Source organism: Callithrix jacchus, chromosome 5, assembly GCF_049354715.1.
Source record: "Callithrix jacchus isolate 240 chromosome 5, calJac240_pri, whole genome shotgun sequence".
NCBI lineage: Eukaryota > Metazoa > Chordata > Mammalia > Primates > Cebidae > Callithrix > Callithrix jacchus.
Genome location: NC_133506.1, coordinates 39632821 through 39651333, shown reverse-complemented (window position 1 = coordinate 39651333; position 18513 = coordinate 39632821). Strand labels below are relative to the sequence as shown.

At 47.5% G+C, this 18513-nt stretch overlaps 1 protein-coding gene across 3 annotated transcripts in view; it reads right to left on the bottom strand.

Annotated features, from left to right (window-relative positions):
• Positions 1-9500: 9500 nt before the first annotated feature.
• Positions 9501-18513, bottom strand: part of GDAP1L1 (ganglioside induced differentiation associated protein 1 like 1) — a 30718-nt gene continuing 21705 nt past the window's right edge. For 2 of the 3 annotated variants that reach the window (XM_035298671.3, XM_035298673.3), the window contains one exon: positions 9501-10900. In XM_035298671.3, the coding sequence (XP_035154562.1) occupies positions 10557-10900 (344 nt within the window). In that variant the 3' untranslated portion in view covers positions 9501-10556. The remainder of the gene's footprint in view (positions 10901-18513) is intronic. The other variant, XR_013535207.1, reaches the window with a different exon arrangement.

Sequence of the window (18513 nt, the reverse complement as noted above, 5' to 3'; positions counted from 1 at the left end):
AGAGTCAGCCAGACTTGGGAGCGGTGGGCCCTTGGCAGAGGGTGAAGTAGGCCTCACGGAAGCAGCACTGAAGAGCACTTTCATTGTTGACTCAGATGAGGTCCCCTTTGCCAGTGCTTTGTAGCCCTGGTGGCCTATACACATGTGAGAGCTTCTTGTGCCTTTTAGTGCCCAGTCGTTTGTCAGCCTGACCTGCTTGGCACGTCCAGGAAGTGTCTGTTGAAAGCTCCTTGGCTCCAAGATTAGAATCTCCTCCCATTGTAGAACGTCCCTGTTCAGATTCCTTCGGTAATAACTAACCCTCCTTGGGCCCACACTGTGAGCTGGGAGCTGGGGTGGAACGATAAATTCCCTCCCTCACGGAGACTAGTTCAAAGTCCATCCTTTTGTAGCTTAAGCTGTGTGCTGGTGAATTTGGTACGTCTCTGCCTTTGAAGAGTTTTCACTCTCGTGGAGAAGACCCATTTCCACCATAAAGTGTTCTGAGTGCTGGGGCAAGGTCAGGGCCAAGGACATAGAGCAGGGAACAAGCAGCAGCCCTGGAAAGCCAGGGAATGTTTTCACAGAAGGCAGCAATTCTTTGGGGTTTTGATGGATGAGGAGGGGTTCAAGCAGTTAGGCAGAGAAGGGAATCCAAGACAGTGGGGACAGCACACACAAAGGCACATAGATATGTTACCATGATTTTTATGCACACACCCATTTTTCAAGAAGCCTCACTTCTGTCATTTTACAAAGCAACCGAGATAGGAAGAAAGCCAGTCTTAAAGGACTGTGAGTGGAGATCATAGATACTCTGCTATAACATAAAGAGCACTCAGTGCTGTGGTTTAAATGTATTTTCCAAAGTTCATGTCCTGGAAACTTAATCCCCAGTGCAACAGCATTGAGAGGTGGGACCATTAAGAGGTAATCACGTTATGAGGATTAATCAGGATTAATGCCATTATTTTGGGAGTGGGTTTGTTGCCTTGAGAAGAGCATCCTTATAAAGGATGAGTTTGTCTCCCTATCCCGCAAAACCTTCAGCCATTTTGCCTTCCACCATAGGATGATGTAGCAGAAGACCCTTGCCAGATGCCAGTCCCTTGATCTTGCACTTCCCAGCCTCCAGAATTGTAAGCAGTAAGTCACTGTTCTTTATAAGCTACCCAGTCTATGGTCTTCTGTTATAGAAGAAGAGGACCAACGCTCAGCTGGAAGTTAGAGCACCCGGCTTCGAGCTGGGTTTGAGCTGAGTTCTGCTGCTCGTTTTTCCCCTCTTCGGTGTGACCTTGAACTAGTCACTCAACATCTCTGGGTTTCAATTTCCTCCTGTAATAAACGATGGGGGTGGACTGGATAATCTCACCAACTCTTTGAATCTTTTCTACTTGGTTTCTCTGTTCTGCTTGATGAAAAGTTCTTCCCAAGCTGACTGTAGCTTTTATTTTTGGAAACAACATGAAAAGAAACTCCCACTCAGAGCTGAGGTGGCAGCTGGTTTCCTGGTGAGTGATAGGGGAGCAGACCTCTGGGTGTATTTGTTGCAGCCCTGCCTCCTTTTTCTCTACATCAGCACACAAATGTAGGCCAGGCCTGGTTGTACACATTCATGGGTTTACTGGACATGGGGAGCTGGACCTAATTCCCGGAGGAATAAACTGCAGAGGTCTTTTGTTTATGTATGTATGTATTTATTTTTAATATTTATTTATTTTTTTGAGACAGAGTCTCGCTCTTGTCACCTAGGCTGGAGCACAGTGGCACAATCTCAGCTCCCTGCAACCTCCACCTCTTTGTTCAAGCGATTCTCATGCCTCAGCCTCCCGAATAGCTGGGATTACAGGTGCACGCCATCATGCCTGGCTAACTTGTATTTTTAGTAGAGACGGGGTTTCACTATGTTGGCCAGGCTGGTCTCAAACTCGTGATCTCAGGTGATCCACCCGCCTTAGCCTCTCAAAATCTACAAAATTAAAACATTTTTGATAGCTGTCAAGAAGATAGGTTCTGTTAGGAGAAACCCTTTACAGTTTAAACACCTTTAGAAACTGTCCCAGAAACCTTGAATATAGTCTCTGGGGAGTTTTAAAGTTGAACACACAGTACAGAAAACAGGTGTTCTCATACCTTAGGAGAAAGGGAAGTAAGTTGGTACCATCTGTTTAGATGGTGACCTAGTAGCAGGCCAGGTGTGGTGGCTCACACCTGTAATCCCAGTATTTTGGGAGGCCGAGGTGTGCAGATCAGTTGAGGTCAGGAGTTCGAGATCAGCCTGGCCAATATGGTGAAACCCTGTCTACTAAAAATACAAAAAGTAGCCAGATGTGGTGGTGCGCGCCTATAATCCCAGCTACTCAGGAGGCTGAGGCAGGAGAATTGCTTGAACCCAGGAGGTGGAGGTTGCCATGAGCCAAGATGGTGCCACTGCAGTGTAGCCTGGGTGATAGAGTGAGACTTCATCTCAAAAAAAAAGTTACTGGGGCCCTGCCCTAAGAAGCTGCTGTAGCTAATTTCCTACCCTCCACTCCTCTCACCCCTTCCTGCCTTCTGCCTGCATTTCCTGATCATGCTGCATCTGCCAGAGCCCCCCTGAGCTGCTGGGGAGTGCTGTGGGTGAATGGATGGGGACAAAGTGGACTCTCATCTGGAGTTATGAGAAGCACTTGACCTGGAGCCAGGCCGACTGTGTTCCAGTTCTGCCGATCAGCTCCTTAGCTGTGTGATCTTGGACCAATCACTTCATTTTTCTGAGCTGGTTACTCAAAATACTTTCTGCTGCACTAGTCTTCAATTGTCTTAATGAAGTCACAGGTTGGAAAATGTAAGCACCTATGGAGGCTACATAATATTATAGTTTTGTGTAAGGATGTCTCTCTCAGAAGCCTGGGCACTACAGCTCCTAAATATCCCCCAACAACCCTGAAATGACTCAGTATCATCAATAGAATAATAAAGAAATCAACGATGAATAATTTTAATAACTAGCATTTGTTCTAGATGTTTTTATTTAGTGTCTGACATCTTTACTGTATTTTCTCACCTGTAGTTACCAGCAACCTAGGCCATAGAGAAAATAGCAGTCTTTGGCTCCTAACACATCTGATGCTTCATATCCTAGCTCTGCCATTGTATGAGTCAGAGATTGCTATAATAATAAAACCGCCTTTGCAAAATTATAACAGGAAATTATGACAGTGAAAGAAATCAGACCTAACTAACTCCATCTTGCTTTTAACCTTTAAGCTGTCCTTGTTCATTCTTGGGCATAGGCCAAACTTTGGGAAGGAATTTAGTTCACGGTTTGACTCTGAAACAAAATTGATAATAGCCCTTTCCCAAAAAAACCATCTTCTTGCCTGAGGACCAGTCTGCCTTTGCAGGACTAACAAATTCACTACAAGATTAGAAATTACAGTTTAGGGGTCATGCAGCCTTTGCCTCCAAGAATCTGAGCCTCCCTAAATTGCTCCTGGCGACAACAACACTGTTGTAAAACCTAAGATCAGTGCTTGAGACATTCTGCACTCAGTGGATCAGCTGACACCCCCCCAGACAGGTAATCTGGCCCACCTAGTTCTGCTATCCCACCCAGGAACAGAAGATAGCAAGAAAACCTTACTTCAGTCCCCTATGATTCCATCTCTAACCTGAGACAATCAGCACTCCCTACTTCCCAAGTCCCTGCCTGCCAAGTTATTTTTATTTTATTTTTTTTTTGAGATGGAGTCTCACTCTGTCACCCACTGCAACCTCTGCCTCCTGGGTTCAAACGATTCTCCTGTCTCAAACTCCCATGAAGCTGGGATTACAGGCATATGCCACCACACTCGGCTGATTTTTTTAAAAATAAAGATAGGATTTTACTATGTTGGCCAGGCTGGTCTCAAACTCCTGACTTTGTTATCCGCCCGCCTTGGCCTCCCACATGAGCCACCGCACCCGGCCACTTTTTTGTATTTTTAGTAGTGATGGGGTTTCACCATATTGGCCAGGCTGGTCTTGAACTCCTGACCTCAGGGGATCCATACCCAGCTAATCTTTGTATTTTTAGTAGAGACCAGGTTCCACCATGTTGGCCAAGATGGTCTCAGTCTTCTGAGCTGGTGATCTGCTCACCTCAGCCTCCCGAAGTGCTGGGATTACAGGTGTGAGTCACTGCACTCAGCCCAAATTATTTTTAAAAGCTTCGATCCCTGAATGCTTGAAGAGACTGATTTGAGCTTGAGAGACTGATTTGAGTAATAATAAAACTTCAGTCTTCTGCACAGCTGGCTGTGCATGAATTACTCTTTCTCAATTTAATTCTTCTGTCTTGATAAATCAGCTTTGTCTAGGGGGTGGGTAAGGTGAACCCATTGTGATTACAGGTGTGCGCTAATTTTAATGCCCAGCTAATTTTAATAGCTGGGTTACAGCAATGCTTTGTAACAAGCCACCCCCAAATTCATGGGCTTACAAATGCTCACAGATCACTTGCAGCTCTGCTGGTATGGTATGTCTTCAGCTGGTGAGTTCTGCATCAGGCTGCCTGTTGGCTGCGCTTGGCTCCAGGCCGCAAGCTTGGCTCTGCTGTTCCACTTGTTTCATTCTGGTGTCCAGACTTAAAGGGCAGCAACTACATGGGGCATGCTCTTCTCATGATGGCCACTGGGGCACTGAAGCCTTGGCCAAATCATACAGCACATTTAAAGCCTCTGCTTGACTGGGTGTGCTGGCTCATGCCTGTAATCCCAGCACTTTGGGAGGCCAACGTGGGCAGATCACTTGAGGCCAGGAGTTCGAGACCACCCAGTTTCCAATCAACATTGGTGAAACCTCATCTCCTCTAAAAATACAAAAAATTAACTGAGTGTGGTGTCATGCACCTGCAGTCTCAGCTACTTGGTAGGAGAATTGCTTGAACCTGGGAGGTAGAGGCTGCAGTGAGCCAAGACCATGCCACTGCACTCAAGTCTGAGCAACAAGAGCAAAACTGTCTCAATAAATAAATAAACACTCTGCTCCTGTCACATCCTTCATCTAACATTCTATGGGTCCAAGAAGGTCACGTGAACAAGCGCCCCATCAATGGAGCAGGGAATAAACTCTACCGACAGTGAGAGGTCCTGCAGAATTTCATGTCAAAGGCCAGGATGTATAATCCAGTTGGTGAACATGAATAGTCTAAGCTACTGCCTTTACCTTGAGTACTTGAACTCTCTAAGCCTCAGTTTTCCCATCCATGAAACATAAAAACTACACTTCGCAGGGTAAGAAATAATTTACATAAATTTCAGAGTTTATAGTTAGTAGTCAATGAATGGAAGCTATTATTGTCAGCTCCATTTCAGAGATGAGAAAACTAAGGCCTTTAGGTAATGTAGGTTGCTAGAAAGAAACCAAACAGGTTTTTGGAGCTAGGCTGATGGGATCTGAGTGATGGAGTCTGTGACTTTGGCAGTGAAGAACCAATGAGCTAAAGGAAATATGACCTTTAGAATCCCTTACTGTCCTCCCCCAAAGGAATTCTTCTGCAGTGACGGAGACCTTTCTTAACAGTCAAAACTGTGGGGATGCCCACTACCACAGTCCTGGCAATGTTGTCTGTCTTCCTGACTACTGAACTCTGATAACCCCGTGCTCTTCATTTCTGAAGCCCTCGATGGCAACTCAGAAGGCTAGGCAGCTGACGGATTTCTGAGTAAATGCTTGAGTATTGACACTTCCTGTCTCCCACTGTAGATTTTCTCCATGATGTTCTGAGAGACAGAATGACCAGGAGCCAGGCATGGTGGTGCATGCCTGTAGTTCCAGCAACTCAGGAGGCTGAGGTGGGAGGATCACTTGAGCCCAGGAGTTTGAGGCTGCAGTGAGCTATGATCTCACCACTGCACATCAGCCTGGGCAACAACAGAGTGAGACTCTGTCTTTAAAAAATAAAAATGAAAATAATGGGACCAGGGAAAGGACTCTTGGGGCTCTAGTTCTCTTAAAATGGGATCCTGACCAAACCAGCCATCACTCCATGCAGGGCCTTGGTGTCCCAAATGTAGAACAGAACAGGTGGGTGAGGGTTTCTAATGTCTTCCAGTCCAGACCGAGTCTGCCATTTTTCCTTCCTTCCTTCCTTCCTTCCTTCCTTCCTTCCTTCCTTCCTTCCTTCCTTCCTTCCTTCCTTCCTTCCCTCTCTTTATCTCCTCTCTCTCTCTCTCTCTCTCAGAGTCTCACTCTGTTGTCCAGGCTGGAGTGCAGTGTCACGATCTTGGCTCACTGTAACCTCGGCCTCCCAGTTCAAGCAATTCTCCTGTTTCAGCCTCCCCCTAGTAGCTGGAATTACAGGTGTGAGCCACCAAGCCCGGCCAGAGTCTGTCTTTTTCTCTAGCAGTCTACCTGATCCTCTTCTCATATACAGTTATTCCTTAAGCCAGAGGCTGCTGGCCGTCCAGCTGTTCTCTTCTTCCTCAGCAATAGGCTACCCAACCAGAGACTACATTTCCCAGCCTCCTTTGCAGCAGGGTGTGGCCCTCCATTCTTACAGGTGGACTGTGGGCAGAAGTGATATGTCGTTCTTTCCAGTGTAGGTCTTAAACAATTGGGCATGTGTTCCTCCTTCCTCTCCTGTCCTAACACATAAACCCAGGCTTCTCATGACCAAGTTTTGACCATGCAGATGAAGACAATGCGCTGAAAGGTGAAGTAACAGATGAAAAGAATGAAGGCAGTGAATGGAGACAGGGGCCAGTTTGTACCACTGAGCTTGTCAATGAGAGATAACTGAATTCCCCCCACCCTTTTTAAACATTTTAGTAATGGGGTCTCACTTTGTTGCCCAGGCTGGATTTGAACTCCTGGGCTCAAGCGATCCTTCTGTCTCAACCTCCCCAAGATAACTGAACTTTTACTCTCTTTCTCTCTCTCTCTTTTTGAGACAGAGTTCCACTCTTGTTGCCCAGGCTGGAGTGCAATGACGCGATCTCAGTTCACCACAACCTCTGCTTTCCACGTTCAAGCAATTCTCCTGCCTCAGCCTCCTGGGATTACAGGTGTGCGCTAAACTTTTGTATTTTTAATAGAGATGGGGTTTTACCATGTTGGCCAGGCTGGTCTCGAACTCCTGACCTCAGGTGATTCATTTTTCTTGGTCTCCCAAAGTGTTGGGATTACAGCCATGAGCCACCATGCCAGGTCAAGATATAGTATCTGGCTTTCTACTGGGCCCTGGTAGAGACTGCACACCTGTCTGTGAGACACCAGGTGACCATACAACCTGTTCTCCCCATCATGAGCTGGGTATCATCTGATCCATCAAGCCATAAAGCTAAGCATATACAGCAACATTCTATCATCAAATGAAAGTGATACAGCTCAGACAATGGCATCTATTCCATCACATTGCTGCCTCTTCCTCAGTCAACACCAGAGGCCTCATGGCAAATTCCCTATGATCAGTTGAAGGAGGAAGAAAAAACTCAGGCCTGGCGCCACCTGGAAGTGGATGGTTGCAGCACTACAGGAATGCCCTGAAAGACATTGCAGAAGGCAAATCCTCGCAGTGAACAGAAGTGCAAGCAGTATGTCTGCTTGTCTGCCTCACCAAGATAGAGACAGAAGTCCAAGAATACAAATCTGTACATATGTATGGGATGGATTGTTTGGCTGGATGCTCATGAACATGGAAAGAAGACTGGAAGACTGGTAACAAGAAGCTCTGTGGGGAAAGGAATGTGGATGGGCCCCTAACAATGGACACAGAATGGGAGGCTATTCGTGTCCTATGCATGTTCCCCCAAAAAGTACCCACTGTGGAGGAAACCACTGCTCAATAAACCAATAGACAAGATGCCTTGTTCTGTAGCTTGTCTGTCGTTCTCTTTTCCCAGCCACTCTAGTGCTTGCTTAACAGGCTTATGTACAAAAGGGCCACAGTAATTGAGCTAGAGGTTATAGATGGATATAACAACACAGATTTCCTCTGATTTATCGAATCAAGGCTGATTTAGTGAATACCACTGCTGAGTGCCCGGTGTGCGCAGTTCCTAATATGACACAATTCGCCATAGGAACTGGCTATCCGTGGCAGATGGATCCCACTGAACCCCTTCCATCACAGAGAAGAGGAAGAAATTATAGCTCCTAAGGGAGGAGTACATCCATTGGGGAACAATTCAGTGGTTCAGTGAAGTTAGAAGTTGAAACTGCTGCTTGGCCATTTTGAGTTCCTCATACCCTTGAAACTACAGGCAAAGTAGTGTGTTTCTCTACATGCTGGGACGATTGAGCTGATTACGAGGGGTAAAGTGGATTGCCCCTGCACAGTGATAGGATGGAAGAATAGGGGATTGTCTGAGGTGCCCCCTCATGCTTCCACATCCAATAGTAATGGAAGACCGTAGCAATCCAAGGACCACCAGAATCTGAGTCATATCACCAGGTAAAACACCCCAACTAACTGATGTGCTGGCTGAGGGCAGAGAGAGAACCTAGAATAGCTAGTGAAAAAAGAGAAATCATAAATATCAACAGTGGCCTTGGAATCAATTACAGAAATGAGACCTGTAGCAGCTATGAGTATTTTCTTCTTTGCTTGGGGTGTGTGTGTGTAATTGAATATAAGGAATTCTAGTCGATTGAGGTATGGGTGTGATCTCTGGAGCTAGAAGAGGAATGAGAAGAGAATCCAGTGTGATCCAGAGTGATGTTACTGGCCGATGGGGCTTTGTGAGTCTCATTTTTGGAGAAAGTCTTAGCATGTTCTCATTCCAGAAAGGCAGTAGATCCTGTGAGGATTAAGTATGATGTTCTTGAGTGGAAGTTGAATGTAGTGTGGGCAGGGTCTGTGTGAATGTTTGATTAGCTGAGGAGATGGATGGTGCCCGACAGTGTTCATGGTGTCTATGTTCCACTTTTGCTCTGTCTTGACCCTAGATGACTAAGCTTACTTTTAACCTTGATGAAAAAAAGTGTGCAAATTCTTATTACTTTTTTGGCAAAGTAAATAAAACTATCCCCTATATTCTGTACATTATACTCCTGATTTAATGTTCTTTGGGCATTTTAAACACATTTTTCTCTCTGGGAAATTGGGGTGGAGGGCATGTGCCCTGAATACCCCTGAGGTCCATATATAGGTTTATTTTATTTTCTAGAGATGAGGTCTCATTATGTTGCCCAAGCTTGTCTTGAACTCCTGGCCTGAAGCAATTCTCCCACCTTGGCCTCCCAAAGCACTGGGATTATAGATGTGAGTCACTACACCTGGCCCTTGCACAGGTTAATGAGAGCAAATGGTTGTAGGCATGCCCTGTAACCTGTGAAGTGCTGTCCTGAATGAGCTGGGTTAATGTCAGGTTAACCAGGCTCTGATGGGGGTTTCCTCAGAGCCCTGGAAAGTCAATGTGGAAGCCAGACCCAGACCCAGCAACTTGAGACGGGGAGTCAACTCATGCTGGCTCTTGTGAAGAACTGAGACTGAGACCTCACTTCTCTACCCTGCCGGCTCCAGCCCTTGGCAGTGAGAACTGGATGGACAACACAGGTTTAAAAATGAAAAGCAACTTCTCCTCCTGGATGCTTTATTGGGGCTTTCGGTGGTTTCTATGCATGAGCAGCAGTGACACCAAGATCCTTTCCCAACATGCAAAAGGCACAGGAAAGTGAGACCGGACCGGGGTGGGTGGCTTGGATGCAGAGACTGTAGCCCTGGGAGTGACAGAAAGGGTGGGTATTGAAGGAGATGGCTTGGGCAGAGGCTGGGAGGGGATCTAGGTTTGTCCACCCGAGATCTGCCCCTGCACTTGGGCTGGACTGACCTTCTGAGAGAAGGTCAACATGGCTTTTACTGAAAGTCTCACCTCACAGGGTGGAAAAACTCAAGTAGGAAGAGGATGATGGTTGCTGCTTTCAGAGGTTTCTATTAAAGCCAAACCCAACACATGGGCCAAATCAGAAGGGCAATGAGAGGGTGTGCTCATGGTGTCAGTCCCCACCATGGCCTGGTTTTTGGGTGCCACTGCCTTGGCTCAAGCCAGTGCTGTTTCAGTCCAGGTCCAGGAGAAGCATGAAGCCCCTTCTGATCTTCAGGGACCTCCCATGGGGTCTCTGGTTCTCCAGCCCCATTCAGAGGTACCGGTTAGAGGAGTTGAGTCTTGATGTTGGCTTTGTCCTGTGGAAGAGTTCCCTGGGCAAGAGGGAAGGGGAGGCGAGGGGTCAGGCCCTCTGAGCCCCCAGCCCCTCCCGGAATCTGGGCCCTGGTGGATGAAACCTCCTGGGACTCACCTCAGTTCCTAACCAGTCCCCACAATTCCATCTGGAGACCTTGAATCGAAAGAAAAGGCATTCGTGTTTTGTTTCTGGTTTTTGTTCTCTCTCTCTTGCTTCCTCTCTCTTTTAGTAGAGCCGTGGCCTTGAGTCACGGTATCAGCAATGTCTACTTCTAAACTATGGAAGGTTTTCACACTGACGATATTATTACTCAGAACGAAGGGCAGGGAGGGCTGTCCAAGTGTTCATGAGACAGTGAGTTACTAAGAGCTCATGGGGAATCACACAGCACAGAGACACTGACAGTCAGACACCAAGCCCCAGGCCTGGCCCTAGATGTATTTTTTCTTGAGGTACCAGTAGGCAAAGTAGCCCATCCCGCCCAGGGAGCCCATGAGGAAGGATGCCCCGAAGAAGGATGGGGGTTTCCTCTTGACCAGCCGGAAAGCATTGGGGATGACGGCTGACAGCAGGGTGGTGTGGATGTCACCCAGGACTTTCCGGAAGGCAAAGCGTCTCTGGACCCTCTCAAAGAAGGACTGCAGGTTGGGCCGGCTGCCATCTTCCCAGTATTTCTTAGACAGTCCCAGGAACTTGAGGCGGTGCAGGGTGGCTCCCAGGAGGACATCAGCAAGGGTGAAGGCACAGCCACAGAGCCACAGCTCGCATTTCTGCCCTAGAGTGGAAGAGAGAGGAGGCAAGGGGATCAACCTCCCCTGACACACATGCTTACTTCTCTCCATGAGCTCCTCTGGCTTTTGCATGCCTGCCCGAGTATTTCCCAAGGGTTACTCATTCCCGTACAGCTTCAGTGATTTTTGCCGTATACTCATACTACTTCTATTATTATCTTTTTCTTTAAATTGACTTTTTTTTCCTTTTCTTTTATTATTCTCATTTTACAGCTGATACATCAGCTGACTTTTAAAGTGCAAATATGTGGCCGGCGTGGTGGCTCACACCTGTAATCCCAGCACTTTGGGAGGCTGAGGGGAGTGGATCTTTTGAGGTCAAGAGTTCAAGACCAGCCTGGCCACCATGGTGAAACCCCATCTCTACTAAAAATATAAAAATTAGCTGGGCATGGTGGTGCACACCTGTAATCCCAGCTACTCAGGAGGCTGAGGCATGAGAATTGCTTGAACCTGGGAGACGGAGGTTGCAGTGAACCGAGACTGTGCCACTGCACTCCACCCTGAAGAATAGAGTGAGACTCCATCCCAAATAAATAAATACATAAATAAAGTGCAAATATGTGTCTTAAAACTCCAGACACATATACAACTACCCCTTTGACAGTTCCACTTGGTGTCCACTCTGCATTTCAAATTCAAAATGGAATTCCTGATTGTCATCCCCAGAGCCACCATGCTCATCCCCATCTCAGTAATGAAACCTCCACCCTTGCAGTTGCTCTGCCCCAAAGCCTTGGTGCCACCATGAATTCTTTTCCTTTTTTTTTTTTTGAGATGGAGTCTTGCTCTGTCACCCAGGCTGGAGTGCAGTGGCACGATCTCAGCTCACTTCCACCTCCTGGGTTCAAGCAATTCTCCTGCCTAGCCACCCTAGTAGCTAGGATTACAGGCGTCCATCACTATGTCCAGCTAATTTTTGCATTTTTTGTAGAGATGAGTTTTCACCATGTTGGCCAGGCTGGCCTTGAACTCCTGACCTCAGGTGATCCGCCCACCTTGGCCTCCCAAAGTGCTGGGATTGCAGGCGAGACCTACTGCGTCAGGCCCCATCATGAATTCTCTTTCATCCCCACATAAAATTTGTCAGCAGTTTCCGTCAGTGTTATCTTCAAATATATCCAGAATCTGATATTGCCTCTACCTTTACTGTCCTTGTCCAAACAACCATTATCTTCTAAGTTACCACCATGTCCTTTAAAAAGGTCTCCTTGTTTCTGCCCTTGTCCCCTGGAGTCTGTTCTTAGCACAGCAGCCAAAGTGGTCATGTTAAAATTTAAGTGCTGAATAATGTCACTTCTCCCTTCTCAAAACCCTCTGATGATGCACCATTGTGGCCAGAGGAAAAGTAGAAGCCCTTCCATGCCCTGTAAGGCCCTCTGCAATCTGGCCCCCAGGTCCCTTTCAGACTTCAGATTCTGCTTCTCTCCCTCTTCCTCACTCTTCTCCAGCCACACTCCTGCAGCTCCTCCCATCAGGCACATTCCTACCATAGGGCCTTTGCCCTTACTGTTCCCTCTGCCTGGAACAGTCTTCTGTGCAGCCCCGGAGCTCATTCCTCTACCTCCTTCACATCTTTGTTCATTTGCCATCTTCTCCTGGGCTTCCCAGACCACCGATTTAAAATGAAAGTTTTGGTCGGGTGCTGTGGCTCACACCTGTAATTCCAGCACTTTAGTAGAACCACTAAGTGGTTCCACTAAAAATACAAAAATTAGCCAGGCGTGGTGGTGGGCACTTGTAATCCCAGCTTCTTGGGAAGCTGAGGCAGGAGAATCGCTTGAACCTGGGAGGTAGAGGTTGCAGTCAGCTGAGATTGAGCCATTGCACTCCAGCCTGGGCAACAAGAATGAAACTCCGTCCTAAAATAAATACATAAATAAAAATAAAAGAATAAAATGGAAGGTTTTTTGTTTGTTTGTTTGTTTGTTTTTGAGACAGAGTCTCATTCTGTCTGGGACTACAGGCATGTGCCACCATGCTTGGCTAATTTTTCTTGTATTTTTAGTAGAGACGGAGTTTCACCATATTGGCCAGGCTGGTCATGAACTTCTGACCTTGTGATCTGCTGGCCTCGGGCTCCCAAAGTGCTGGGATTACAGGTGTGAGCCACCGTGCCTGGCTAAAATGGAAGTTTTAAATGGCAATGGTAAATTGGTAGCCTGTGAAGCCCAGGAGAAGATGGCATGTGAATGAAGATGCAAAGGAGATGGAGGAAGACCCTACCCTGGCAGTCACTTTCCCCTCCCCTGCTTTGCTTCCTCCGTAGAACGTAGAGCCACATTGCACCATCTGCTTGACCTACTCATTTCGTTTACTGTCCTCTATAAGAGTGGAAACTCCATGAGGGCAGGGATTTTGGTCTGTCTTGTTTGTGGCTATATCCTCTGCATCTAGAACTGTGCCTGGCATACAATAGGTGCTCAGTAAATCCTTACTGAATGATCGATGAATGAAAAACTAAACTGTATCATTAACAGTAGCATTAAACAATTTGCTACGAACTATCTACAATGGTAAAAGTAAACCTAACAAAAACAAAACAAATGCGATTAAATTCCAGCTGGCTACTACCGCCCATCAAAGTCTCTGTGCCCAAGACTGGTTTATTTCTTTTCTTTCTTCCTTCCTTCCTTCCCTCCTTCCCTCACTTCCCCCCGCCCCACTTCCTTCCTTCTTCTCTCTTTCTTTCTTTCTTTCTGGACAGAGTCTTGCTCTGTCACCCTGGAGTGCAGTGGCGCAGTCTCGACTCACTGCAACCTCCACCTCCAGGGTTCAAATGATTCTCCTGCCTCAGCCTCCCGAGTAGCTGAGACTACAGGTGTGCACCACCACACCTGGCTAATTTGTTTTTGGTATTTTTACTAAAGTTGGGGTTTTGCCACATTGGCTGCTCTGAAACTCCTGACCTTAGACGAGCCACCTGCCTTGGCCTCTCAAAGTGCTGGGATTACAGGCGTGAGCCACCACACCTGGCCACATTTTGTTTTTAAGAAAGGGGCAGACATTAAATACATATTATAAAGGGGTTAAGCACTAACATCTTACTAATACTCTTTGATGTAATCGAAAGAGGATAACTCTCACAATGTGGTTTTATATTACTTATCACCAGTTTTTGTGTCATCTAAATTTATTTATTGATTTTTATTTTTTAGCCTCTGCCTCCCACTGTGTCATCTAAATTTAGCCTGACTGTCACATTTGAGATTAAGAAGGAAAAAATGAGCCTGCATTTTTAGGAAGCACTTGTTTGTGCAATATTTCCTCCCAGTTGTTTTGACCTGAAATTCTGGAGCGCCTTTGCTCTCCTACCTTGCCTGCTTGCTCAAAAATCTTCAATTCTCCCCACTGACTACAATTCTATGTCCAAGTTTCTATGCCTAGCTGTCACGCCCTTTTAAGAGTTAGCCTAGCTCTAACATACGTCTCTAATCTTGACTTCTTGTGAACTGCCCATTGGTCCACTGTTTTCCCCAACATGCTGCCCACTTCAGCCTCCGGGCCTTTGTCCCTGCTGTACCCCATGCCCAGAATGCTCTCTCCTCTCCTTTCACTTCCTGTGAGGGCTGCTTTCCTGGGGAGCTTGCCTCTGCACCTTTGAACAGGCTGCTCCTTTCAGTTCAGAAACTCCATGAATACAGTGCTCCCCACCCTCAAAACCTGAGCCCCCTCCTTCTGCTCGGCATCTTCTTGGTCACTGATTCGTTCATTCAGCAAGTGGTTACCTGGAAGTACGTACTGGGCTTGAAGATGTGACACAACACAGTGTCTCCCCTCAAGAGGCTCACGGTCATGGGGCTCGGGGGCAAAGTGTAATGAAGGCTCTCATCAGAAGGTTATCCTTGAATAGGTAACCTTCAAGGCACCTGATGAAGCCAGGCGCAGTGGCTCACATCTCTCTCCTTTACTTTGGGAGGCTAAGGCAGGAGGATTGCTTGAGCATAGGAGTTTGAGATCAGCCTGGGCCACATGGCGAGACCCCCTTCTCTAAAAAAAATTTAAAACATAGCCGAATATGGTACTGTGTGTGCCGAATATATGTGCTTGTGGTCCCAGCTATTAGGAAGGCTGAAGCAGGAGGATGGCTTGAACCCAGAAGGTCGAAATTTCAGTGAGCCTTGTTCACACCACTGCACTCCAGCCTGGGTGACAGAGTGAGACCCTGTCTCAAATACCAAAAACAAACTAACAGACACCTGATGGGCCCTTGAGGAGAGATAATGAGTTGGGAGTTGGTGATGCAGGTTCCAGGCTCAGGGAAGCATCGTCAGTGTGGACATGGTATTTAAAGCCAGGAGAGTGCACAGTATCAGTGTAGACAGACTTGGAAATAGGGGAAGGGACTGAACCCTGGGCCCCCCTGCAAACTTTAGATATTGACACCAAGAGAAACCAGCACAGATAAGAAGGAGCCACCTTTGAAGTAGGAGAAGAACCAGGAGAGTGTGATGTCCAGGAAGCCAACTTAGGACACGATTCTGAAGAGGAGACAGTGCTCAGCTGTGTTCAAATGCTGTGTTGAGGTCAAATAGGAGGCCTGAGAACTGGTTTGACTGGCAAACTGACTGGCGACCCTGGCAAGGCAGCTGGAATAGAATGCTGACTTAAGAGCCAGCTTGGAGGGAGTTCAAAGAGAAAGAGAGGAGAGGAATTGGAGATGGTGAACAAAGATCACTCCTCCAAGGAGTTTTCCTAGAACGGGGAGGATGGGGAGAGACAAGTCAAGAGCATTTTCATAAGCTGGGAGGAATAAAACAGCGTGTGTTTGGGGCTGATGCTGCAGAGAGGGGAAAAGATTCTATGGGAAAGAGTGGATAGAATTATGGATGTGGTGTTCTTACAGGGATGCGAGTGGATGGGATCTAGTGCACTAGGAAAGGGACTGGTCTTAAAGAACAATCCCTTCCATTGTTGGACAAGGACAAGAACAGTGCCTCCTTGGTAATAAGAGGGCAGATGTGCTACTATATTTCATCCAGTCTAAGTTACTATTAAATGTAAGACACCTACCCAAAAGTAAGAAAGAAGAACTAAACTATTGACTGTAAGAAACATTCGAATTTCAAAGATGCTAAGATGTGGTCTAACAAAGATGCATCTCATAATTGATGAGATACAGAGCTGTAAAGATCTTTCTAATGCTTTAATTTTCTCAGTGACATATTGCCATTGCTTTTATCATTTTTGCTCTAACCTAAAGTGATCGGTTGTGAGTGAGGATGTGGGGGAGGTGGCTGGAGGGCTGAGGAGGAGGGTGAGCAGATATGCACGTGGAATATCCACTCCCATGGGCATCTGTGTCCATGTGTTGCGGGATTACCACACGTGCGATTGCAGTGTAAGGCCAGGTGCATCTGGATGTTTGCCACAGACATGTTCATTGTTATGTTCATGCCTGTGTTTATGTTTGTAGGCAAATGCTGATGGCCTTCTATGTGTGTCCATGTTTGTGTGTGGGAAGTGATCTGGCATGTGACCCCTTCTCTGCCCCCCTCCCCTCTCTTCCAGTTGTGTGTTCCCTTTGCAAACCCCAGGCCCAGGTGAGCCCCAACTGCACTTCCCTGGGTCTGCCAGCTGGAGGCGATCACCTCACAATGAGGCCAACGGGTTACACTTTAAAGTCAGGACCACAAAGCCCAGGAGGGCACTCAGTGCTGTCCAGGGTCCTATTATATTTCTTGAGTGCTTCCTGCTCCCTGTGGAGACAATTGCATTTTTTCATCCTCTCTTCTCATGCTTCTCACACCCTGTCCCTCTCAGCCGATGACATCACCTCATGCTTCCTTCAGAAGATAGCAGCTTTCAGACGTGAAAGCCGACACTCCCTACCTCGATGCTCATGACCCCGTGATCTCAAGACTCCAGGCCTGGGTACTCCTCTCTGCCTTGGGGTGATCCTGCATCCTGCCTGTGCCTTGGTCAACAGTCCCTCTATGGAGTCCTCTTCCATCTCCCCGGTTTGCAGACGTCCATGCTGCCAATGCGGACACAATGCAGGGCGCCTCCTACCCCCGCAGCCAAGCCCTCCACGGGTCCTTTGCACCTGTTCTGCAGCGCATCTCCGCCTCTCTTCACGTTGCCTTTCTAGGTCCTCCTCCCCCTTCTCTATGTTGTTACGCACCCCAGGAAACTGACTTGCTGGCTACACCCCCTTGGGCTCATGCCCTCTGGTTCTGGAAAGTTAGGCAAGTAGGAAGCAGGGGCGAGAGAGGCGGGAGGGCAACAGTGACATTGGACTGACTTCCCTCAGCTCCTCTCTGCGAGTGGGGGCTAGCAGCGGCCACCTCTGTCCAGGTTTCTGAATCTGCTTTCTTGACCCCATGATCTCAAGATTTCAGGCCTGGGGTACTCCTCTCTGCCTTGGGGTGTCCCTGCATCCTGACTGTGCCTTGGTAAACAGCCCCTCTCTTGAGCCCTCTTCCATTTTCCCTGTTTGTTGTCCTCTGTTTTCTACTGGGACCCTGTCTGAACCACGCCCCTCTTGTCTTTGTGGCCTCTGCATCACCATCCTGCACCACCGATTCCTCCTTTCCACTGCCCTGTTTCCACCAGCATGAGAACATGTCTGTACATCTCCTGTCTAAAAACAATTCCTCCTGTCACCCCATGTCCTTCTTCAGCCACCGTCCCCTTCTCTGTTGGCCTCTACCCTTCTCAAAAGAGGTATCTGTGCTCACCGCCTTCATGCCTCGCCTCCCGTGCACTCTTCAGCCCATTCCAACCTGGCTTTTGCCAAGGTTGCAGTGAAATACTTTTGGCAAGGTCACCACCGATGTCCATGGTGGAAAGCCGAAGGCATGCTTTCCTATCCTGGCTTGCTCAAGCTCCAGCAGGACTGACACCATTCTGCCTCCTTAAAACCCCATCCTCCCGCAGTTCCTCCTAACACGAGGGTCCTCCTACCTCACTGGCCACTCCTCAGTGGACTTTGCTGGGTCCTCTGCCCTGATCCCCACTCAGTGTGGGAAAACCTCTGCACAGATGTGGTAGTTATGATTATGATGATTATTACTATTACTATTTGAGACAGGGTCTCACTCTGTCTCCCAGAAGATAGCTCACTGAAGCCTCAACCTCCCAGGCTCGAGCAATCCTCTTGCCTCAGCCTCCTGAGTAGCTGAGACTATAGGCACATACTACCTCAGTCAGCGAATTTTTGTATTTTTTTTTTTTTTTTTTGTGGAGATAGACTCTTACTATGTTGCTCAGGCTAGCGTCAAACTCCTGGGCTTAAGTGATCCTCCTGCCTCAGCCTCCCAAGTAGCTGGAATTACAAGCGCACATGACCATGCCTGGCCCAGGTGTGGTAGTTTTAAAGTACACCCACAAATTACTTGATCTTCTCCCCACTTCAGTTGGGCCCAATTCTCTTCTCCTTGAATAGGGGCTACATTTTATGACTTTTTTTTTTTGAGACAGAGTCTCACTCTGTTGCCCAGGCTGGAGTGCAATGGCACAATCTTGACTCACCGCAACCTCTGCCTCCTGGGTTCAAGCAATTCTCCTGCCTCAGCCTCCCAAGTAACTGGGATTACAGGCATGTATCACTATGCCTGGCTAATTTTGTGTTTTTAGTAGAGATGGAGTTTCTCCA